Source organism: Pongo abelii, chromosome 6 (assembly GCF_028885655.2).
Source record: "Pongo abelii isolate AG06213 chromosome 6, NHGRI_mPonAbe1-v2.0_pri, whole genome shotgun sequence".
Lineage (NCBI taxonomy): Eukaryota > Metazoa > Chordata > Mammalia > Primates > Hominidae > Pongo > Pongo abelii.
This window is the reverse complement of record NC_071991.2, coordinates 126,233,244-126,253,882: the sequence shown is the minus strand read 5'-3', so window position 1 is coordinate 126,253,882 and position 20,639 is coordinate 126,233,244. Positions and strand designations below refer to the sequence as shown.

Below are 20,639 nucleotides of genomic sequence, written 5' to 3'. Positions count from 1 at the left end.
AGAGTGCTTGGTCTTTGGGAAGTTGAGACCAGAATTTATCTGATGTTCCTGCTTTCCTACATACAGCATGAAGAAGACTTTGAATTACGGAAAGAACTGATTGGACAGGTGATGAACCAGCTTGGACAGCAGCTTGTCAGCCAGCTGCTGCACACCTGCTGCTTTTGCCTCCCCCCCTATACCCTACCAGATGTGGCTGAAGTGCTCTGGGAGATCATGCAGGTTGACAGACCGGTAAGATTGTTTTCATGAGGAATTTATCTCATAGTCCCTAAACGTAATAGGCTTTGGTTCCTTAAGGCCAACCCTAATTTTGAAACTAGCCCTGTTTTCTGTCCATGGAACCAAATTTAGGCATATTGCCAAATTAGATTGGTAGATGAAGAGGCCCGTAAAGATCAGTAGTTTATTATTGAGTTCTTTAAAGCATGTTTCTGTGTCACTGTCATAGGGGGTATATTACCAGAAGTAAGTATCAAGCATTGAATTCAGTCGTGTGGCTGTCCAATGTGAAATTTGTTCACTTGTGAGAGATGCCCAAATGTCAGTTATATTAGTTACATATTACTCAAGAAGTATTTAATCCTTTCAGACTTATTCTATAGCATGGTATTATTTCTTGGTGATACATCTAGCCAGAACATTTGGAAGCACATAATTGTCAAAGTAACCCACAATGTACAGTTGGATATATTTCCCCTTTGGATTTCTTTGAACCAGATCCTTTATCACCCACCTAAGGATGGAGTTGTTTTTTTAAAGCTATCTAATAATGCCCAAGTAATTACAGTACTGGGCCACATGACCATAACTCAGGTTATGTGTACTGTGTGAAAGTTGAGTAGAATGGTAAAGTATAATATAACCTGAAATTATTTTTAAAATGGAATTTATAATTTTTAATCTTACTGTAAAAGCAGTTCGGGAAAGTACTCATTGGGACCTAGTTAAAGTGAGCTGTCTTACAGAACCACAGAATATAAAATTGATAATAATAATATATAACAGATAGTACCTATTCATCGCTGGTTCAATACACATGTTCCATTTCAACCTGATAGAGTAGCATATTTGTTTTTCTAAAGAAAAGTACTTTTTGAGCCTCCAGGAATCAGCAAATTTAATTCAAAAGTCCTTGACCTGAGGGAAAAAGTCTTCATACTCTGCTTAAACTTTTTTACAAATACATTTGGTTCCCAAGTAACAGAAAACTTATGTAAATCTAACTTTATGAAAACATTCTTGATTGTAAGCATATTGTTAAGTGCTAACAACAACAACAAAAAATGAGAACAAGAAGTTTGGACAGGAAAAGAAACCAGGTAGCCATGGACTCTAAGGAGTGTACTGTATATCTGCCGGGCACAATGGCTCACGCCTGTCTTCCCAATACTTTGGGAGACCAAGGCAGGAGGATCACTTGACGCCAGGAGTTTGAGACCACCAGCCTGGACAACATAGACCCCATCCCTACAAAAAAAAAAAAAAAAAAAATTTTTCTTTTTAATTAGCTGGGTGTGGTGGCATACATCTGTAAGTCCCAGCTACTCAGGAGGGTGAGGTAGGATTGCTTAAGCCCAGGAGTTCCAGCCTGCAGTGAGCTATGATCATGCCACTGCACTCCAGTCTGAGCTGCATAGCAAGACCCTGTCTCAAAAACAAACAAACAAAAAAAAACAAAAAAAAGTTTGCTATATAACAACTATTATGTATTTTTAAGAACTAAGAAACTGTTATGTATCCATAATTAAATGCTTAGTACTTCGTGAGCATTTATAATACTTTTGCTCTGGCCTATTATGGTCATAAATGAATATGATGGGAAAATATATAATGTAAAAAAAATTAGGTATAAAAGAGTAATTTTACAGCCCAAAACTATGACTGAAGTATACATTCCACTTAAGAAAGGGATGAAGAAATATTAGCGCTGACCCAAAGGACAACAATTAAACTGAAAATAAGAACCCAGAGGAAGTCTGTAGAATTTTTATTTTAGAAAGGAAGGAAGTAAAGGGAGTAGAGACAATTTTTGTGCATAGGAAAGGCATAAAGAGAATGCTCAGATATACTTATATAAAAGATATATATAAGTAAATTAAACAGCAACAAGAGCAAGGTTTTTTAACACAAAGAACAGGCAGATATCACAAAGGAACTGAATGGATAGGACTTACTCTGAGAGAGATGGCCTTAAAATCCTTGAGATTCTGGACTCATATGTCTCATATGTATACTTTCTGACATGGTGGCTTAGTATACTTTTTGCCCCTGCTCTTTCAGGTATCTGAACCTTTACTCTGGATCACTTTTGATCTTTAAGCTCAAGAGTTTTTGGAAATCTGTTTAATTTTTAAAATATACTGGTCAAGTGCTTAAACCTGTAGTCCCAGCACTTTGGGAGGATCTCTTGAGCCCAGGAATTTGAGACCAGTCTGGGCAACATAGAAAGACTCCTCATCTCTTAAAAAAAAAATCGTTTTTAATTAGCCAGGCATGTTGATGGACTTCTGTAGTCTGAGCTACCTAGGAAGCTGAGGTGGGAGGATCACTTGAGCCTGGAAGGTCAAAGCTGCAGTGCACTGCATGCCAGCCTGGGCAACAGAGCGAGACCCTATCTCAAAAAAGAGAGAGCGAGTGTGTGTGTGTGTATTCATGTTCGCATGCGTGCATATGTATATATGTCATATACGTTATGACAGGAACAAAACAATAGCCTCATCCAGAAGAAACTTCACTTCTAAGGTGTAGAAGGTCCTTTTCTGAAATGATGCCCGCTGCCCCTTTGAAGGGAAGTCTAGGCATGCGTATGCAGACTGCATCAACCCAGAGGGTTTGAAGGGCTAATGAGAGCACTTCTGTTGATTCCTTTACTTGCTCCCAAGTGTAGAGAAGTAAATGCTACTAAGGAAAATTTGTGGGGTTTTATTAGTATCTATAGGGTTTCAGGTGAGTAAGCCATGCTTCCTTTTAAAACTCTTACACCTCTTTCCTATACAGACTTTTTGTCGATGGTTAGAAAATTCCTTAAAAGGTTTGCCAAAGGAAACAACCGTGGGAGCCGTCACAGTGACACACAAACAACTTACAGACTTCCACAAGCAAGTCACTAGGTGAGTGATACTGGGGGTTCTTAAGGAGGTGTGGGATGTGGGAAGAAACATGTTTATTTCTTATGCACCCTTGGAAATGGACAATTTATAGTCTGTTTAACCTTGAATTGCACAAATTGGCATTGGAAGCCAATCTGGTGGGAAAACATCATCATACTGTGTATGTATGTACATATATTTAACATATGTGATAACTGGTATAAGATTTTTTAACGGTAAGTGGAGGCACTGTTTCTCCCAAAGGAAAATGCACTGAGCAGCTCACTCCCCGTCAGGAGATCTGTCTATATTTTTCTAAGTCCTTCTGAGTTTTCATCCACATTTGGGGGTCAAGAATGTAGATACCTGAGTAAGGCAAAGCATTGGTTATAAAACATCAGAAAGTGATGTAGACGACAGTGAATTGGAGAATGTTCACCATGCCTAAAGATAGTCAAATTCTAATTTCAAAGAAGTTGTGTAGTCCGAACAGAACATCTGCCTGGGATACATTAGGCCCATGAGGCACTTACAATCTCTGGATTACAGCCTAAAGTGTAAAGTGTGTGTGTTTTTTTACTGTGAACATATAAATATTTTTAATACAGTTACATAGTCTTCCTAATTATTGTTTTATAGCCATAAAGGTGTTACTTGATTTTCTTATAATGGCTGTATTAGTAGACATTTAGATCATTTTTCAGTTTTTTAGTGTTACAGATAATGTCAAAAATAGAGCCTTTTCCTTCTTCTGAATATTTTCCTTTAAAATGTAATCACCGAATCAAAGGTTATGAGACTTATGGTCTTAATGGTAATGACAGCAACTTAAGTTCGATTTTATAGCTACTTGTTCCCTTGCCCTGATTCTCTTTTTATATCTAGAGTCTTTAGAGTTTTGTCTAAATTTTAGGCAATGACTTATACAGTGTGGAAAGATATATGGGTCAAAGAAGGAATGTTATAGCAAGGTTAGTAGTAGTGAAAAAAATGGAAATATTCTAATTGCCCATCAATAGAAAAAAGTTAAATAATTAACAGTAAGCTTATACTAGTAAATAGTCCCAAAGATGAACAAGGAAGAAGAAATATGTGATAATATGGAAAAATATGCAAGATAAATTGTAAAGGTTAAAATAACAGTATTACATAACCTAACTTGAGCTTTTAAAATAATTTAAAAAAATTTTAATTGTTATAAAAATACACATAACATGAAATTTACAGTATTAACCATTTTTATAAATGCATAGTTCAGTAGGGTTAAGTATATATTCATGTTATTGCACAACCAATCTCAAGAACTTTTTCATCTTGTAAAACTGAAACTATACCCATTAAGCAACAATTCTCCATTCTCCCCTCTCCCCCTCTCCTGGCAATTAACTTCCTACTTAATGTTTGAGTCTGACTACTCTAGATACCTCATATAAGTGAGATCATACAGATTTGTCTTTTTGTGACTAGCTTACCTCACTTAGTATAATGTCCTTAGGATTCATCTATGTTGTAGCATGTGCCAGAATTTTCTTCCATTTAAAGGCTAAATAATAGTCCATTGTATGCATATACCACATTTTATTTATCCTTTCATCTGTTGATGGCCATTTGGGTTGCTTCCATCTCTTAGCTGTTGTGAGTAAGGCTGCTATAAACACAGGTGTACAGATATCTCTTTCAGCCCCTGCTTTCAATTCTTTTGGATACCCAGAGGTAGAATTACTGGATCATATGGTGATTCTATTTAATCTTCTTTAATTTTTTGAAGAACCATCATACTGTTTTCCAGAGTAGCTGCACCATTTTACATTCCCACTAGCAGTGCACAAACTTCCAATTTCTCCACATCCTCACCAACACTTGTTATTTTCTGGGTTTTTGAGAGTAGCCATCTTAGCATTTCACACCAAGTGTGAAGTGATATCTCATTGCGGTTTTCATTTCCCTAATGATTAGTGATGTTGAGCATCTTTTCATATGCTTATTGGCCATTTGTTTATCTTCTTGGAGAAATGTCTATTCAAGTGCTTTGCCTATTTAAAAATTGGGTTTCTTTTGTTGTTTAGTTGCAGGGGTTCCTTTTATATTTGGGATATTAATTCCTTATCAGGTACATGATTTGCAAACATTTTCTTCCATTCTTTAGGTTGCCTTTTCATTCTGTTGATTGTGTCCCTTGATGCACAGAAGTTTTTAATTTTGATGTAGCCTAGTTCATCTGTTTTGCTTTTGTTGTCTGTTTGGTGTCATATCTAGGAAATCATTGCCAGATTTCATGTCATGAAGTTTTCTGCCTAGGTTTTCTTCCAAGAGTTTTACAGTTAGGTCTTATATCAGGTCTTTGATCTTTTTTGAGTTAATTTTTGTATGTGGTATTAGGTAAGGGTCCAGCCTCTTTCTTTTGCTTGTGGATATCCAGTTTTCCCAGCACCATTTGTTGAAAAGACTGTCCTTTCTGCACTGAATGGTCTTGACATCCTTGTTGAAAATCATTTGACCATATACAGGAGAATTTATTAATGGGCTCCCTGTTCTATTCCATTGGTCTATGATGTATTTCTTTATGTCAATACCATGCCGTTTTGATTACTGTGGCTTTGTAATAAATTTTAGAATCAGGAATATGAGGCCTGTAATGTTCACTTTAAAGATTGTTTTGGTGGCCAGGCGCGGTGGCTCACGCCTGTAATCCCAGCACTTTGGGAGGCCAAGGCAGGCGGATCACGAGGTCAGGAGATCGAGACTAGCCTGGCTAAAACAGTGAAACCCCGTCTCTACTAAAAATACAAAAAATTAGCCGGGTGTGGTGGTGGGCACCTGTAGTCCCAGCTACTCGGGAGGCTGAGGCAGGAGAATGGCGTGAACCCGGGAGGCGGAGCTTGCAGTGAGCCGAGATTGCACCCCTGCACTCCAGCCTGGGTGACAGAGCGAGACTCCGTCTCAAAAAAAAAAAAGATTGTTTTGGCCACTTGGGGACCCTTGAAATTCCATATGAATTTTAGGGTAGATTTTTCTGTACAAGAGTTTGTTGGGATTTTGATGGGGATTGTATTGAATCTATAGATTGCTTTGAGTAGTATTGAAATCTTAACAATATTAAATCTCTAAATCGACAAATACAGTATATTGTTCCATTTATTGGTGTCTTTAATTTCTTTCAGCTACATTTTGTAGTTTTCAGTGTATAAGTTTTTCACCTCCTTGGTTAAATTTTTTCATAAGGATTTTTTTATGCTATTGTAAATGAACCAACTTGTACTTTAAAGAGCTGTTTTATTATAAATTATACACACACACACAGGCTACTTTCTGCACAGTAAGTTTTTGGAAAGATATATAAGTGAGACTAGGAGGGGAGGGAGGCTTTTCTTTTCATTTCATAACTTTCTGTACTACGTGCACTTTTTTATGAGCATAAATTACACTTTTATGGGTAAAATCAGACTTAGAAGGGAAAGAAAATGAACTTTAAGCAGTGGTACAAGAGTTAGTTGTCTTCTCTCAGAATTGATTTCTTAATGTCACTTTCCAAAATAGTTTACTTTCTCATCTTCTGGAATGTCTCCAACAATTTTGTTAATGTTAAAATGCCAAACCATGGAATGCTATTATTTTATAGTTTACTAAGTGGCTTAAGTAGTAAGCCCAGTATGCCCCAGAAATAACTCACTTTTAGCCATAGATCAAGTGACATGCATGACTGAAAAATAGCATGTGACCCTTCATGACACATTTTGCCAGAAGTGGGGATTTCCCCTCCACTGGGTAGGCATATATTGACTGGGGTGACCCTAAAAATTCTTTGATTGCTTTTACTATGAATCTTCTCAGTAGAAGTAGTATTCTGTCTACAAGCTGTCTCAGGGGAAAGAAGTATAGTAGTTGCTTCTCTCTGCTTCTGTTCTGCATTATTCCATTCAGTGCTGGTTACAGTATAAGGGCAGGATCATATTGGCTCTAATTTTCCTAAAGCAAATGGGAACCTAGGGGAAACCCTCCAAAGATGGGGTTTGGAGTCAAGTATGTTGGTTTGAATCTTGCCACATACCCTATTACTTTGAACTTCAGTTTATTTATCCAGTGAAATAGGGTTAGTACTACCAGTCTCATAAGGTTATTATGAGATACCAAATAGAAATCTAAAGAAGATCTTGCACATAGTATGTGATCAGTGAATGTTAACTCCTTTCTCCTCAGAGGAGAAACTTCTAGAATGTCATTAGGTACTTGCAAAACTAGCTGGGGCATGTCTCCTGTTGACTCTAAGGCAGCCACCCACACATTTGGAATCCCACACATTGTAGAATAAGTCTCTATCAAGCCCTCTTTCCCTCAGTGGGACTAATATATGACAGATAAAATAATATGGTAAGTCTGAAGTCAAGGTCATAGATATCCTTTCCTAATTTAAGATAAATCTTGGGGCAAGGAAAAGAGACCTAAGTAAAGCAGTGCTGTGCGGGGGAAAAAAAAAAACCTGTTATCTTTGTCCTGTGATATGGGAAAATAAGGTGCACCACCAACCTGACCTACTTGATCTTCCATTGCTAAACAAGTTTTGCAGCTCTTCCTATAGCAGGCTGTAACATATGTAACATAGTGGTGGGAAATGAACATAAGTAAGAGCTAATGTTGAGGTGCTAGAGAAAGGACTTGAGATTGCTCATCTCCTCTTAGTAATTCTCTTCCTCTAGAATGCCTGTAGTAGACAGGACAGAAAGCCCTTGAACTTTCTGTCCCATGCATGACTCAGTCTCCCTTTTGATTTTAAGGTCCGTAACACCTGCCTCAACATGCTACTTTGTTTGCCATTCTGGCAGAGAGGGTGAACTGGTTCAGTTTCATTTCAGCAAGTCCAAGCCTGCTTTTCACATGGTACTGGTAATTAATTCCCTAGCTTTTTTAGTTGGTCAACTTGAAGAAAGCTGGGACGTTTCATTCTAAAATAACATTCTTGCTTTCCAAGTGCCAAATGAGCCTATCATTAACTAAGACCAATTGGGACTAGAAGAAACCCTGCCATCATTTCCATTTCTCCATCTTGGTGTTTATTCTGTGACTACTTGTCACTTGCCTGGGGCTCTTCAAAGCCAAAAGATGTTGAACATGGGAAGCATTGATACTGGAGTTAGAGGCCAGTAAGGGGTTGAATCCCTAGTCAAGTCATCAGAGTTTCATTATTTTCTGTTACCTACCAGGTCGTCGGATCAAAAGGATCTCATTTCTCAGCACTCCCCTAGTAATCTTATGGGGCTTGAGAAATAGCGACCATAAAAGCTTTCAGAAATATGGTGGAAGGATAGGAATTTGGGGACTAGAAGCCAGAAAACAGAATCTAAAAAATACTGGCAGTTGAAAAAGTAAATAAATAAAATAAAAAGCTAAGAAATATCAAACGTCAGAAGGACTGAGACAGAAAATATAGTCATGTGTTACTTAATGATGGGGATATGTTCCAAGAAATGTGTCATTAGGTGGTTTAGTTGTTGTGCAAACGTCGTGGAGTATATTTCTACAAACCTAGATGGTATAGCCTACCGGACACCTGGTCTATATAGTGTAGCCTATTGCTCCTAGGCCACAAACCTGTATAGCAGGTTACTGTACTGAATACTGTAGGCAATTGTAACACAATGGTAAGAATTTGTATATCCAAACGTATCTAAACATAGAAAAGGTACAGTAAAAATACAGTATAAAAGAGAAAAAAAAGGTATACCTGTATGAGGGCACTTACCATGAATGGAACTTGCAGAACTGGAAGTTGCTCTAGGTGAGTCAGTGAGTGAGTGGTGAGTGAATAGAAGGCCTAGGACATTACCGTACACTACTGTAGACTTTTTATAGATACTATATACTTAGGCTACACTAAATTTATAAAAAAATTTTTTTCATCAATAATAAAGTAACCCTTGGCCAGGCGTGGTGGCTTATGCCTGCAATCCCAGCACTTTGGGAGGCCGAGGCAGGCAGATCGCTTGAGGTCAGGAGTTTGAGACCAGCCTGGCCAACATGGTGAAACCCCATCTCTACTAAAAATTTTAAAAATTAGCCAGGCGTGATGGTGGGCACCTGTAATCCCAGCTACTCAGGAGGCTGAGGCTGGAGAATCGCTTGAACCTGGGAGGCAGAGGTTGAATAAATTAACCCTTGCTTACTGTAACTTTTTTACTTTATAAACTAAATTTTTTTTAAACTCTTGGACTCCTTTGTAATAACACCTAGCTTAAAACACGTATTGTACAGCTCATTAAAAATTTTTCTCTTTATATCTTTATAAGCTTTTTTCTATTCTTAAAATTACTTTATTTATTTTTTTTTAGCTTTTAAACTTTTTTGTTAAAAGCCAAGACACAAACACATATTAGCCTAGACCTACACAGGGTCAAGATCATCAATATCACTGTCTTCCACCTTTTTACATCTTGTCCCACTTAGAAGGTCTTCAAGGGCAATAACACACATGGAGCTGCCATCTCCTAGGATAACAATGTCTTCTTCTGGAATCGCTCCCGAAGGACCTGCCTGAGGCTGTTTTACAGTAAAAAAAAATTTTTTTGTAAGTAGAAGGAATATACTCTAAATTAATGATAAAAAGTGTAGTATAGTAAATACATAACCCAGTAATATAGTTGCTTATGATGAAGTATTGTGTACTGTAGATAATTGTTTGTGTTGTCCTTTTATATGACTGGCAGTGCAGTAGGTTTGTTTATACCAGCATCACCACAAGCATGTGAGTAACGCAACGTGCAGTTGTTCATCTCTATTTTACTCATAGGACCACTGTCATACATGCAGTCCATCGTTGACCAAAACATCATTGTAGCATATAACTATAGTTCTAACATTCATGGAGCTTTTTTTTTTTTTTTGAGACGGAGTCTTGCTCTGTCGCCCAGGCTGAAGTGCGGTGGTATGATCTCAGCTCACTGCAACCTCCGCCCCCTGGGTTCAAGTGATTTTCTGGCCTCAGCCTCCCGAGTAGCTGGGATCACAGGTGCCCACCACCACGCCCGGCTAATTTTTGTCTTTTTAATGGAGATGGGTTTCACCATGTTGGCCAGGCTGGTCTCAAACTCCTGACCTCAGGTGATTTACCCGCCTTGGCCCCCCAAAGTGCTGCGACTACAGGTGTGAGCCACCGTGCCCGGCCTCAAGGAGCTTTTTGATCCATTTCTATGGGCTCCCCACCAAGGACACTTCAGTTAAACATTTGGCTGAAGTGTTTGACACCAAAGCACTTGCAGATAGGATTGGGGCAGAAGCCGAGTTGACAGTGTCACCTGTCCCTCATTTCACCCTATCGCACTAAAGTTCTCCCACACTTGCATTTCGGTTTCAATACTTTTTCTCATGTGCCACAAAGGAGGCTGTGAAGTTATCATTTCTCTTCCAGTCTCTGCCGGGCACAGTGACTCACGCCTGTAATCCCAGCACTTGGGAGGCTGAGGCAGGACGATAGCTTGAGCCCAGAGGTTCGAGCAGCCTGGGCAACACAGTGAGACCCTGTTTCTATCTGTTTCTATCTGTTTTGAAAACAAAACAAAACAGAAGTCTCTTGAAGAAGGGTAAAATTTAAAACATGTAAGACATTAGGATAGCAAAAAAATCTCAGTCTCCAGCACTGTCCTAAGTTTCAGGGTTTTCTATTATCCTAGTCCCTTGTAATAACACACCACATAGCAACTTCTCTTGGGTTACAGATCTTCCTCCTTCCTGACATTGGGAGCATGAGTGATATGGGCTCACATACCCTGGCTGCCTCCTTAACAGTCAGTATTAATTTGGAAGTAAAATGAGAAATGTAACACTTTAATTGAAGCTTATTAAATCCGCAGAGGTAATGGCAATTCCAATAAAGCCAAAAGACCTTTCTCATTTCCTTTCTTTTTTTCTTTTTTTTTGAGACAGGGTCTCACTCTGTTGCCCAGCCTGGAGTGCAGTGGCACAATCATGGGCCACTGCAACCTCAACCTCCCCAGCTCAGGTTATCCTCCTGCCTTAGCCTCATGAGTAGCTGGGACCGCAGGTGTGCACTACCACACCCAGCTAAGTTTTAAATTATTTGTAGAGACGGGGTCTCCCTGTGTTGGGATTACCAGCATGAGCCACTGTGCCTGGCCACCTGCCTTACTTTCATTACATTTTAAGGATGGAGAGACTAGAAGAAAGTTTCCAGAATGTTCTGTTGAATCAAGTCATGGGGTCTAAGTCAAGGTTCTTAATGATGTTTCGGAACTTATAATGGATGGGGAAATCTGGATGTAGGAACCTAAGTGGATAGCTCTATTTTCACCTTTTCTGTTGGATCACTTAGAGCAGTTTCCTCCCCTGGTGTTTAACCATTATGAGATGGAAAGTGTGTTTTTATCTTCATTGAATCCTAGGCTGTAGGCACTGGTATCTGAGTTAGTTAGTTGAGCCAGGGAGAGGGCCACAGGAAGGCAAGCATATTAAGAATTGCTTCCTGGTCGGGCGCGGTGGCTCATGCCTGTAATCCCAGCACTTTGGGAGGCCGAGGCGGGCGGATCACAAGGTCAGGAGTTCGAGACCAGCCTGGCCAACATGGTGAAACCACATCTCTACTAAAAATACAAAAAATTAGCTGGGCGTGGTGGTGGGCACCTGTGATCCCAGCTACTGGGGAGGCTGAGGCAGGAGAATTGCTTGAACCTGGGAGGCGGAAGTTGCAGTGAGCTGAGATCATGCCATTGCACTCCAGCCTGGATAATATGAGTAAGACTCCATATCAAAAAAAAGAAAAAAAAAATGAAGTGCTTCCTTCTCCACTGCTTTAGCTTAGCCTCATGTTCATTTAGCAAAAACTGTTATGAAGACAGATACAGTAGAATGAAGCTGGCATCAGCTGGTTTCTTGGTGACAGTTTTGGACAAAGGGAGGAGGTCGGGGGGCTTTTGAAAAAACAGGGTCAGATGAATATTGGGCTATTCATATCACATAGGCGTCTCTTGCTTCGTCTCTCTTTCTACATGCTTTAACCCTTTCCTCTCTCCCTCCTCCTCCCACAGGAGGAAATCCTGAGCAGCCTGTTCAACTAGAAAATCAATGACTGGTGGAGACTTAGTTGCTAGACCGGCCTTTGTAAACAAAATCTATCTTTGGAAGAGAATGAGGAAACTTATGAGAGCCTTAGCAACCAAGTGTTGTTGTAGCAGCCTACATTTATTGAATACTATTTTGTTCACTGCTCTATTTTCATAAGCACTCTGTATTTGGACGATTTTAATCCTCTAAACAGTGTTATGAAGTAGATAATATTAATAGATGAGGAAACTGAGACAAAGATTGATAACGTGTTCAAGGGCACAGTGGAGCCAAGATTCAAACTCGGGCAGTTTGTGTCCAGAATCCACCCTTTGAAGACCATCAAGCTTACAACTTTTCTCATATATAATAATTTTTGCCCTGAATTACAGAAAGATCTGAAGGCAGGGTCGCTCAGGAGACGATGGAGAGAGCTCCTAGAAGAGTTGGGACGGTTCTCAGTGTGCCCCAATGTTGCAATTGTTTTTCAGCATATTCTGTATTTCTCCTCAGTCAAGGACCAACCTACCTTTTCTTTTCTAGTGCTGAGGAATGTAAGCAAGTTTGCTGGGCCTTGCGAGACTTCACCAGGTTGTTTCGATAGCTCACACTCCTGCACTGTGCCTGTCACCCAGGTGAGGATACATAGTTCCCAGCTTTTCTCTGGACTGCTGGGGATGCCTGGGAATGGGGATAGGTTTTAATGCCTATCATGGGACCGGTCTTATAGCTAGAGTCAGGGAAGGACTCAGCAGTTTAACTGTGGTGAACAGCTGGAATATACAGGGCCCGGATTTTCTTGGGGCCTGGGCAGCCAGTAATTGTCAGTGTCTTTGGGGTACCATTTTCACCTCCATACGAAAGTAACTGTTACACAGTGCATTGAAACATTTTCTTCCCCCTTCCCCTTACAGACACTTCTAAGATGGTAAGTGTACATGGCAACAAACAAATAAGTATTTTTAACCTGGCCACTTTGGCGAAAACAACCTCAAGTTGACTGTTACATGTGGTGCCATTCTCCTAAAACTGACCCTCCAGATGTAATGAGCAAAGAGCTTATTCTTATCACTTTTATGACCTGAATGCTGAAGTGCTAGGTGTTGACCAGGGCAGGAGGTATGAATTGAATATCCCTTATCCGAAATGCTTGGGATTTCGGAGGAAAAAACACTTTCAGAAGTGTTTTTCAATTTTGGATTTTTTGGGATTTTGGAATATTTGCAGGATGCACACCAGTTGGACATTCCTAATCCAAAAATCCAAAATCCAAAATGCTCCAATGGTCATTCCCTTGATGGTCATATCAGCGTTCAAAAAGTTTCAGCTGTTGAAGCATTTTGGCTATTGAGGTTAGGGATGCTTGGCCCTTACAGGAAAGGAGGAGCATCTTTGGCTCCCCATGAGCACTTTTCTCCACGTGCTTTCCGTCTCCTGATTCTGAAGCAAAGCAAGAAGCTTAGCTGAAAGGAGTGGGTAGTAGAATTTGGGTGCCAGTTTCTTGATGGAGAGAAGAAAGGCAGCTCTCCTCTAAGCCCACCCTTTGATGTCTCAAGGTGAGTTTCTTCTCCCAGGAGGCAATTCTTGATGAATCTGTAGCACTCACTGGTAGTTTCTGTGTTAAATGTATTCGTAGGTAAAGGTGATATTCAGCAGTGCCTTGCCACACCCAAAATCATTTCTCAACTTTGATTGTTTTAGTGAGTAATAATATCATTTGGGATGTCCCGGTTTTGCATGGTGTCTGGGTTAGCTGACATTGATACACCTCATAAGGTTGCTCATGGACAGCCGTAGGTGTTCATGGTTAACTTTTATTGTGCCCTTACTGTGTGTCAGGGTACTGTTTTAAGTGTTTTAGATGTATTAACTAAGATAATCCTCATCTGCTTTTCTGGATTTGTTACTATTTTTCCCATTTTACAGATGAGGAAATTGAGGTTCAACAATGTTTAACAATTTGCCTGACAGTTATTGGTGGAGCCAGAATTCACATGTAGATATTCTGGTACCAGAGTCCTCACTTTGAACCACTCCGCTTAATACAGTATCCTCTCGATAGCATCTAAATTGGTGTTTTGTTTTGTTTTCAACTGTTATTAGTAGGCAAAGCCTTCTTTCAAAATAAAATCGACATGAAGCCTGTGGGATTTAGCAGACTGAGGCAAAGCTTCCCTGGTTGCTTTGGAATGGGAGGCCTGGACCTGCTGGCTCTTTGCCCTCCTGACACATCATCCCTTGTTTCCACAGCACACTCAGCATTGGAAGCACACTGCAGATGGTGTCTCATTAAAGCAGTAGCTCCCTTAAACCCACAAGTTAAAACGCCAGACTTTTATTTATTTATTTATTTTTTCTGAGTTCTTATGGCAGACTTCAGAATGAGGTACCTGAGGAAATATGGAACCCTCTGCCTTAAGGCTGATTTTACTAAATGCTCTATTTTCTGGTGCAGTTATTGACTGTCTTATCTCTTTTGTCAGGAATGTCTTTTTTAATTAGAAGACAGGAAGAAAACAAAAACCAGACTGTGTCCCACAATCAGAAACCTCCGTTGTGGCAGAGGGGCCTTCACCGCCACCAGGGTGTCCCGCCAGACAGGGAGAGACTCCAGCCTTCCGAGGCCATCCTGAGGAGTTCCTGTTTGGGGGTGTGAGGGAAAATCAGCGCGGATTTTAAAAAGATGGCTGTGGCCTGCCCGGCGTGGTGGGAGGGGAGCTGGTTTACTGGTGAACTTTCTAAAAGGAAAAATAATTTTAAGTAAAGAAAAAAGAAAAAAAAGGAAGACTAAACAGAAACCAGAACTGAAACATTCACCTGGTAGCAAATGATACATGCACGCACGCACACATACACACAGAAGCGCCAGTGCGCACGTGTACACGGAAAAACAAAAGGACAAGCTTTCTGTGAAACAAAATATTTACTTAGGGATAATGTGGGGATTCACGTGAATTAAATAGCTGCAATTGGAAGAAGAGGGTCAGGGTCATTTGTTCAGGTTTTCTATTGTTTTGTCCTCTCCTCTCTTACCCTTCCTTCTCTTTCTCTCTCCCCTCCTTTTAAATGCAAATGAGTAGAAATTTCTTATACCTTCCCCAGCTGTTTCTTCCCACCTTTAGAGTTGTTTAGACAAGGAGGAGTAAGCAAGGAACTTGTTCTGCTTTCTATTGTGGTCACATTGGTGATGCTCAGGACCTGCCAGGGTCAGAATTTATGGATATCTGAACCCTGACCCCGTTCATTCTCTCAGTCCACTTCCAATCCACATCAGATTGTTGTCTGCCTTGGAGAGAAGAGCCAAAACTGGGGTGGGTGGGGGGTGCAGGATATAAATGTATAAGTTTTTGTTTTTTAAGGTTTTTTTCTTAGTGAGTTATTCACCCACAGACATGAGAGAAAAAAAGAGGGAGGGTGTGTGGAGAAAAAATGTTTACAGGGCTAACAAGGGATGACGTGTCATTTAGTATTTTACTAAAAAGTGTGGAAATGACTTGATTTTAAGGGGAGGGTGAGGCCGAAGAGGGAAGCCCAAAACAGATCTTAATGTTTCAAAGGAGTGCAGCCCTTCACAGCCATCAGATATGAGGGCACTGTTCTGTCTGGTGTTGTAGCCATCTCAAGAACAAATCAACAGCAACAAAAGAAAAAGAATAAATTTGTAAAATTTAACCAGTGTTTCTTTGTTTTTACTTTCATTCACTGCCTTGTAGCTCGGAAATGGTTCAGCTAGACTAGCTATGGAAGCAGCCTTTGGTACCTGATAGACATCTGGGGATGGAGTTGAAAGGGCAGGCCCCTGCCCTGATGCCACAGACCCTTCAGACTTCAGGGAACTGGCTCATTCTGCACTTTTTATTCTCCTAATTCACACCAAAGCTCATCCCGCTTACATTTTACCCTTTCGTGTAGCCTCAGTGGGAAAGGGAGTTGGGTTACTCTTTCAGTTAAACAGTGTGGTATGGTTTTTCTACTATGGCCACCCAAGTAGACAGTTCCCTGACCTACAGATTTATTGGTCTTTAAAAAAAAAAAAACTTTATTGAAGTATCATTAACATAATTTGCATGTCTTTAAGGTATACACTTTGATAAGCTTTGACATAAGATACATCCATGAAACCGTTATCACAATCAGGGTAGTGAACATACTCTCTATTTCCAAAAGTTTCCTTGAACCCCTAGGTAATCTCTCTTTCCTGCCTCTTCCTATCCATCCCCATTTCCACATAACCACTGGTTTGTTTTCTGTCACTGTAGATTAGTTTGCATTTTCCTGAGTTTTTAATAAATGGAATTATAACAGTCTGTTATGGCAATTGGGCTTTGAGCTAATAACTGCAGAGCTGTGTTCTAATGTGATACATCTGGCAGTGTTGTTGATATACTGACACTTCTCTGCCTTTTCTTTGCCTGTCACTTTAGCTTTTTCACTCCTGGGCATAAATCCTCAAGCTACAGAACAATAGGAATTGGTGAAACAAATCTTCCAGCATAACATCAGTGGTACACAGGGTTTTAATCTCTAAAGAGGCAATATTAGAAGGAGAGAAAAAAACTTGAGTGTTTAGAGTGATATCAGATTCCAAGGATCAGCACATTACCCCAGCCATCCCTCTCATGCTCTGGCTAAATAATAAAACCTTTTTAAGTTTTGTCCAACCATAGGTCCTTGAAATAACCAGTTGATTTTGCTCTGTTTAAGGAATTTGGCTGTTTTCACAGGAAATTGTGTGGGGAACTGAAAAAAACGTGTGGAAGACTGAATGCAGCCCTCCCCAGCCACTGAAAAACAGCATGTGGAATGCATATCTAAAGCTATAGCTTTGCAAACAGCCCTGTGTTGTTAATGGTGTCAGAACCTCACTGCTTACTTAAGCCTTACAGATTATTTGAAAGGGCTGCTCTGAAACTTTCGGCAGAGCAAGGTTGCCCATCTAGATTTTAATTTAAAAAGGAACTGTTCAGGATCAGCTCACCTAATGGAGATGCTGTGTTTCTGCATGGCATTGTCTAGTAGAAATAGGATGAGTATCTCCCGTCCATGTGGGCAGGTCAGCTAACTGCACCTGAACTTGCCTAAGTCATCTCCCCACAGAATTGTCTGTTCCGTGATAGGATTAGCCATGAGATGTTGGTCATGATTATGTGGAGCACAGATCATCAGCATTGGGGCTATTTCCAGCAAGACTGTACTAAAACACAGTAACTTGTAATCCTTATGTATCTGAAGGGAATTGTTACAAAGAACAATAACTGAGAATGCACACCTAAGACATAAAGGAAATTGTGCTTTTGAATGGCATCAACATTCATGAGTTTATGTAAATGTCTACCTTGTGTGACCCTGATTTAAGTGAATCATAAGATGAAAGCCAAAACCAAGAGGCCTTAAAGGTTCAAGGTTTTGCAACAAGATGTGCCTGATTCTTTGGGATAGATTACCAGCAAATGAGAAAATTGCCTTCCAAGAATGCTCGTTCAGCAAAAATGGGAAAAGCCATTGATATCTTCTACTCTACAGAGACTGAAAAGGGTAGGTTTTTTTTTTTTTTTTCCTTTCCTTTCCTTTTCTTTCTTTTTTTTTTTTTTTTTTTTTTTTTTTTGAGACGGAGCCTTGCTCTGTTGCCCAGGCTGGAGTGCAATGGCGGGATCTCAGCTCACTGCAACCTCTGCCTAATGGGGTCAAGCGATTCTCCTGCCTCAGCCTCCCGAGCAGCTAGGATTACAGGCACCCACCACCATGACTGGCTAATATTTGTATTTTTAGTAGAGATGGGGTTTCACCATGTTGGCCAGGCTGGTCTCGAACTCCTGACCTCGTGATCCGCCCACCTCAGCCTCCCAAAGTGCTGGGACTACAGGCTTGAGCCACTGCACCCGGCCAGGATAGGTTGTGTCAAAGAGCTGAAAGTCTTAAAAAGGGTATATTTAGTTGGTTATAAGAATGAACTTGGTGGGGACAAGGAGCTTGAAAGAAGGGAGAGAAACTGCTGGGGCTAAAGGGATGCATTCATCCCCAGGGTGTGGGCATCAAAGTCCTGTGGGTTCCAACTTAAGCTCCAGCACAGGCCACCAGAGCAGCCAAAAGCTACTACCAAGGGGAGCCCTAGCCTGGCTTGGGAGCAGTGAATTGTACCACACACTGGCCTGCCTTTACCTCTGGAGTTTGTTACATATGTCACTTCTGGATGTTCATCCACAGCTGGCTACTACAACACAGAGATCTATAAGTGACAGCCAGGTTTTTTATTGCTGTTTTCATTTTATTTTTAGGAAACCAATTAATACAAACTCAGGGAAGATTGTTGGCAGTTACTCAACTGCTAGCAGTACCTGGGGAAGTCAGCCCACTCATGGTCGCGAGGGGCACCTGGCCCTTGCAAGCCTCCCCAGTTCATCTACACTCAGTCTCCCTGCTCCACCATTCATCAAGGGTTGCAAACTCAAATGCCCTTAGGGACACGGAGAGCAGTGGAAGGAAGCAGGCCAGGAGAGGACCGTATTGAACTGGGAGAACATTCCCCATCCAGAGCTCCAGCTGATTATTGCCTTTGAGGAATGTATGACGGTGTTTTCATATTTGCCAGTTTTTTGGAAGAAGCTGGAAACCAGGTATGTGACATCTCCCTTCTCCTAATCTCAAAACATTGACAATTTCGAGAGGGAATAGAACTGCACAGGCCTGTGAAGAAAAAAGGTGCACACCTTTGTAAATGATTGAAAACTAAGACTAAAGACAAAAGGAGCACTACATAATCACTGTACTTTAGTTGGTGAAGTTTAAGAGGATGCAGGTGAATAATACTAAAACCACTGTACCTGTGTACATACAGAACATCAGGGAGGATGAAGAGTAACTTTATGATAGAGGAACCTATCACTACCTCAGTCAGAAACAGTGATAAATCAGGTTAATTGTATGCACCCTTGATATGATGTAGTGGGAATGATGCTTCACCTCTGTGGTCTTCCATACAAAAACCATGAGAAACAGGCGGGGCACAGTGGTTCACACCTGTAATCTCAGCTGTTTGGGAGGCCACGGTGGGAAGATCACTTGAGGCCAGGAGTTTGAGACCAGACTGGGCAATATATCGAGACCAGGTCTCTTAAAAAAAAAACAAAGCAAGCCAGGTGTGGTGGTGTGCACCTGTAGTCCCAGCTATGTGGGAGGATCATCTGAGCCCAGGAGTTCAAGGTTGCACCATGGCACTCCAGCCTGGGCAACAGAGCAAAGACCCTATCTCTAATAGCAAATGAGAAATACATCAGATAAGCCCAAACTGGGGGACATGCTTTAAAAAATGGCCAGTATTCCTCAAAACCATCAAGACCAAAAACAAGAAAAGTCTAAGAAACTGTCATAGACCGGAGGAATCTAAGGAGACGTGACAAGTGAATGTAATGTGATATTTTGGATAGTATCCTGGAACAGAAAAAGGATATCCGAAAAACTCATGAAATCCAAATAAAGAAATTGAGTTCATAGTAATTGTCCACGTGGTTTCATTATTGTCACAAGTGTGCCATAGTAATGTAAGATGTTAACAATTGGAGAAACTGTGGGTCCACAGGAACTCTATTAGGAACTTTTCCATAAATCTAAAACCACTGTAAAATTGTTTATTTAAAAAAATCTGTACAGGCCACTTAACCATTTGAAAAGCTACTCAGCCTTGCTGATAATGAGAAGTGGCACTGAGATACTAGCTCACCTGTCAGGTTGGCAAATATCCAAACAGTGACAATATATTCTGTGGATGAGGCTGTGGGGCAAGGTATCCTTGAACACTTATGGGGGTTTAATCATTTTGTGTTGCTGTAAATGAAGACCCGAGGCTGGGTAATTTATACAGAAAAAGGTTTATTTGGCTCACAGTTCTGATGGCTGGGCATCAAGATTGGGCATCTGCACCTGGTAAGGGCCTTGGGCAGCTTCCACTCAATGGCTGAAGGCAGAAAGTGGGCTGAAGTGTGCAGAGATGACACAGATGAAGTGAGGGGGTAGGTGCCAGGCTCTTTAACAACCAGCTCTGGGGGGGACTAAGAGTGAGAACTCACTGTCCCCACCTCGGGGGACAATATAATAAATATATCAGGACGATTTGCATGCACTGCCCTAATACATTTAATAGCACAGGAATATACACAAGAGAGTGACAGATTTGAATGGTCCCAAATGCAGCTGCAATGCTAGCCCACCCTTTTTCACCATTTCTTATGGGAAAACTGATTCTGACAGTTTTCCAGACTGTGCACACATTTAAAATTCCACACCCTTGCTTCAGCCAGCTTCGTCCTAGAAAGCAAAGCCAGCCAGGTGAGTGTTTATGAAGGCCCAACTGACTCATCAGCCCAGAAGCCAGGCCCTCCCAGTGCCAATGGTCGCAAGCTGGGGGCAAGTGCTTGGGGAGTGGGCCAGCTGGCATCCGAAACAGGGCCTGGTGGAGCAGCATGGGAGCAACTGGTAGTAGAAAAAGAAAAGAAACAGCTGAGT

At 40.8% G+C, this 20,639-nt stretch overlaps 1 protein-coding gene across 3 annotated transcripts in view; it reads left to right on the top strand.

Annotated features, from left to right (window-relative positions):
* Window positions 1-15,812, top strand: part of TNPO3 (transportin 3) — a 97,990-nt gene extending 82,178 nt beyond the window's left edge. For 2 of the 3 annotated variants that reach the window (XM_054559071.2, XM_054559072.2), the window contains exons 20-23: window positions 67-234; window positions 3,001-3,113; window positions 12,684-12,775; window positions 14,624-15,812. In XM_054559071.2, coding sequence (XP_054415046.1) covers window positions 67-234; window positions 3,001-3,113; window positions 12,684-12,744 — 342 coding nt within the window. In that variant the 3' untranslated portion in view covers window positions 12,745-12,775; window positions 14,624-15,812. 3 annotated transcript variants of the gene reach the window in all.
* The last annotated feature ends 4,827 nt before the right edge of the window (window positions 15,813-20,639 follow it).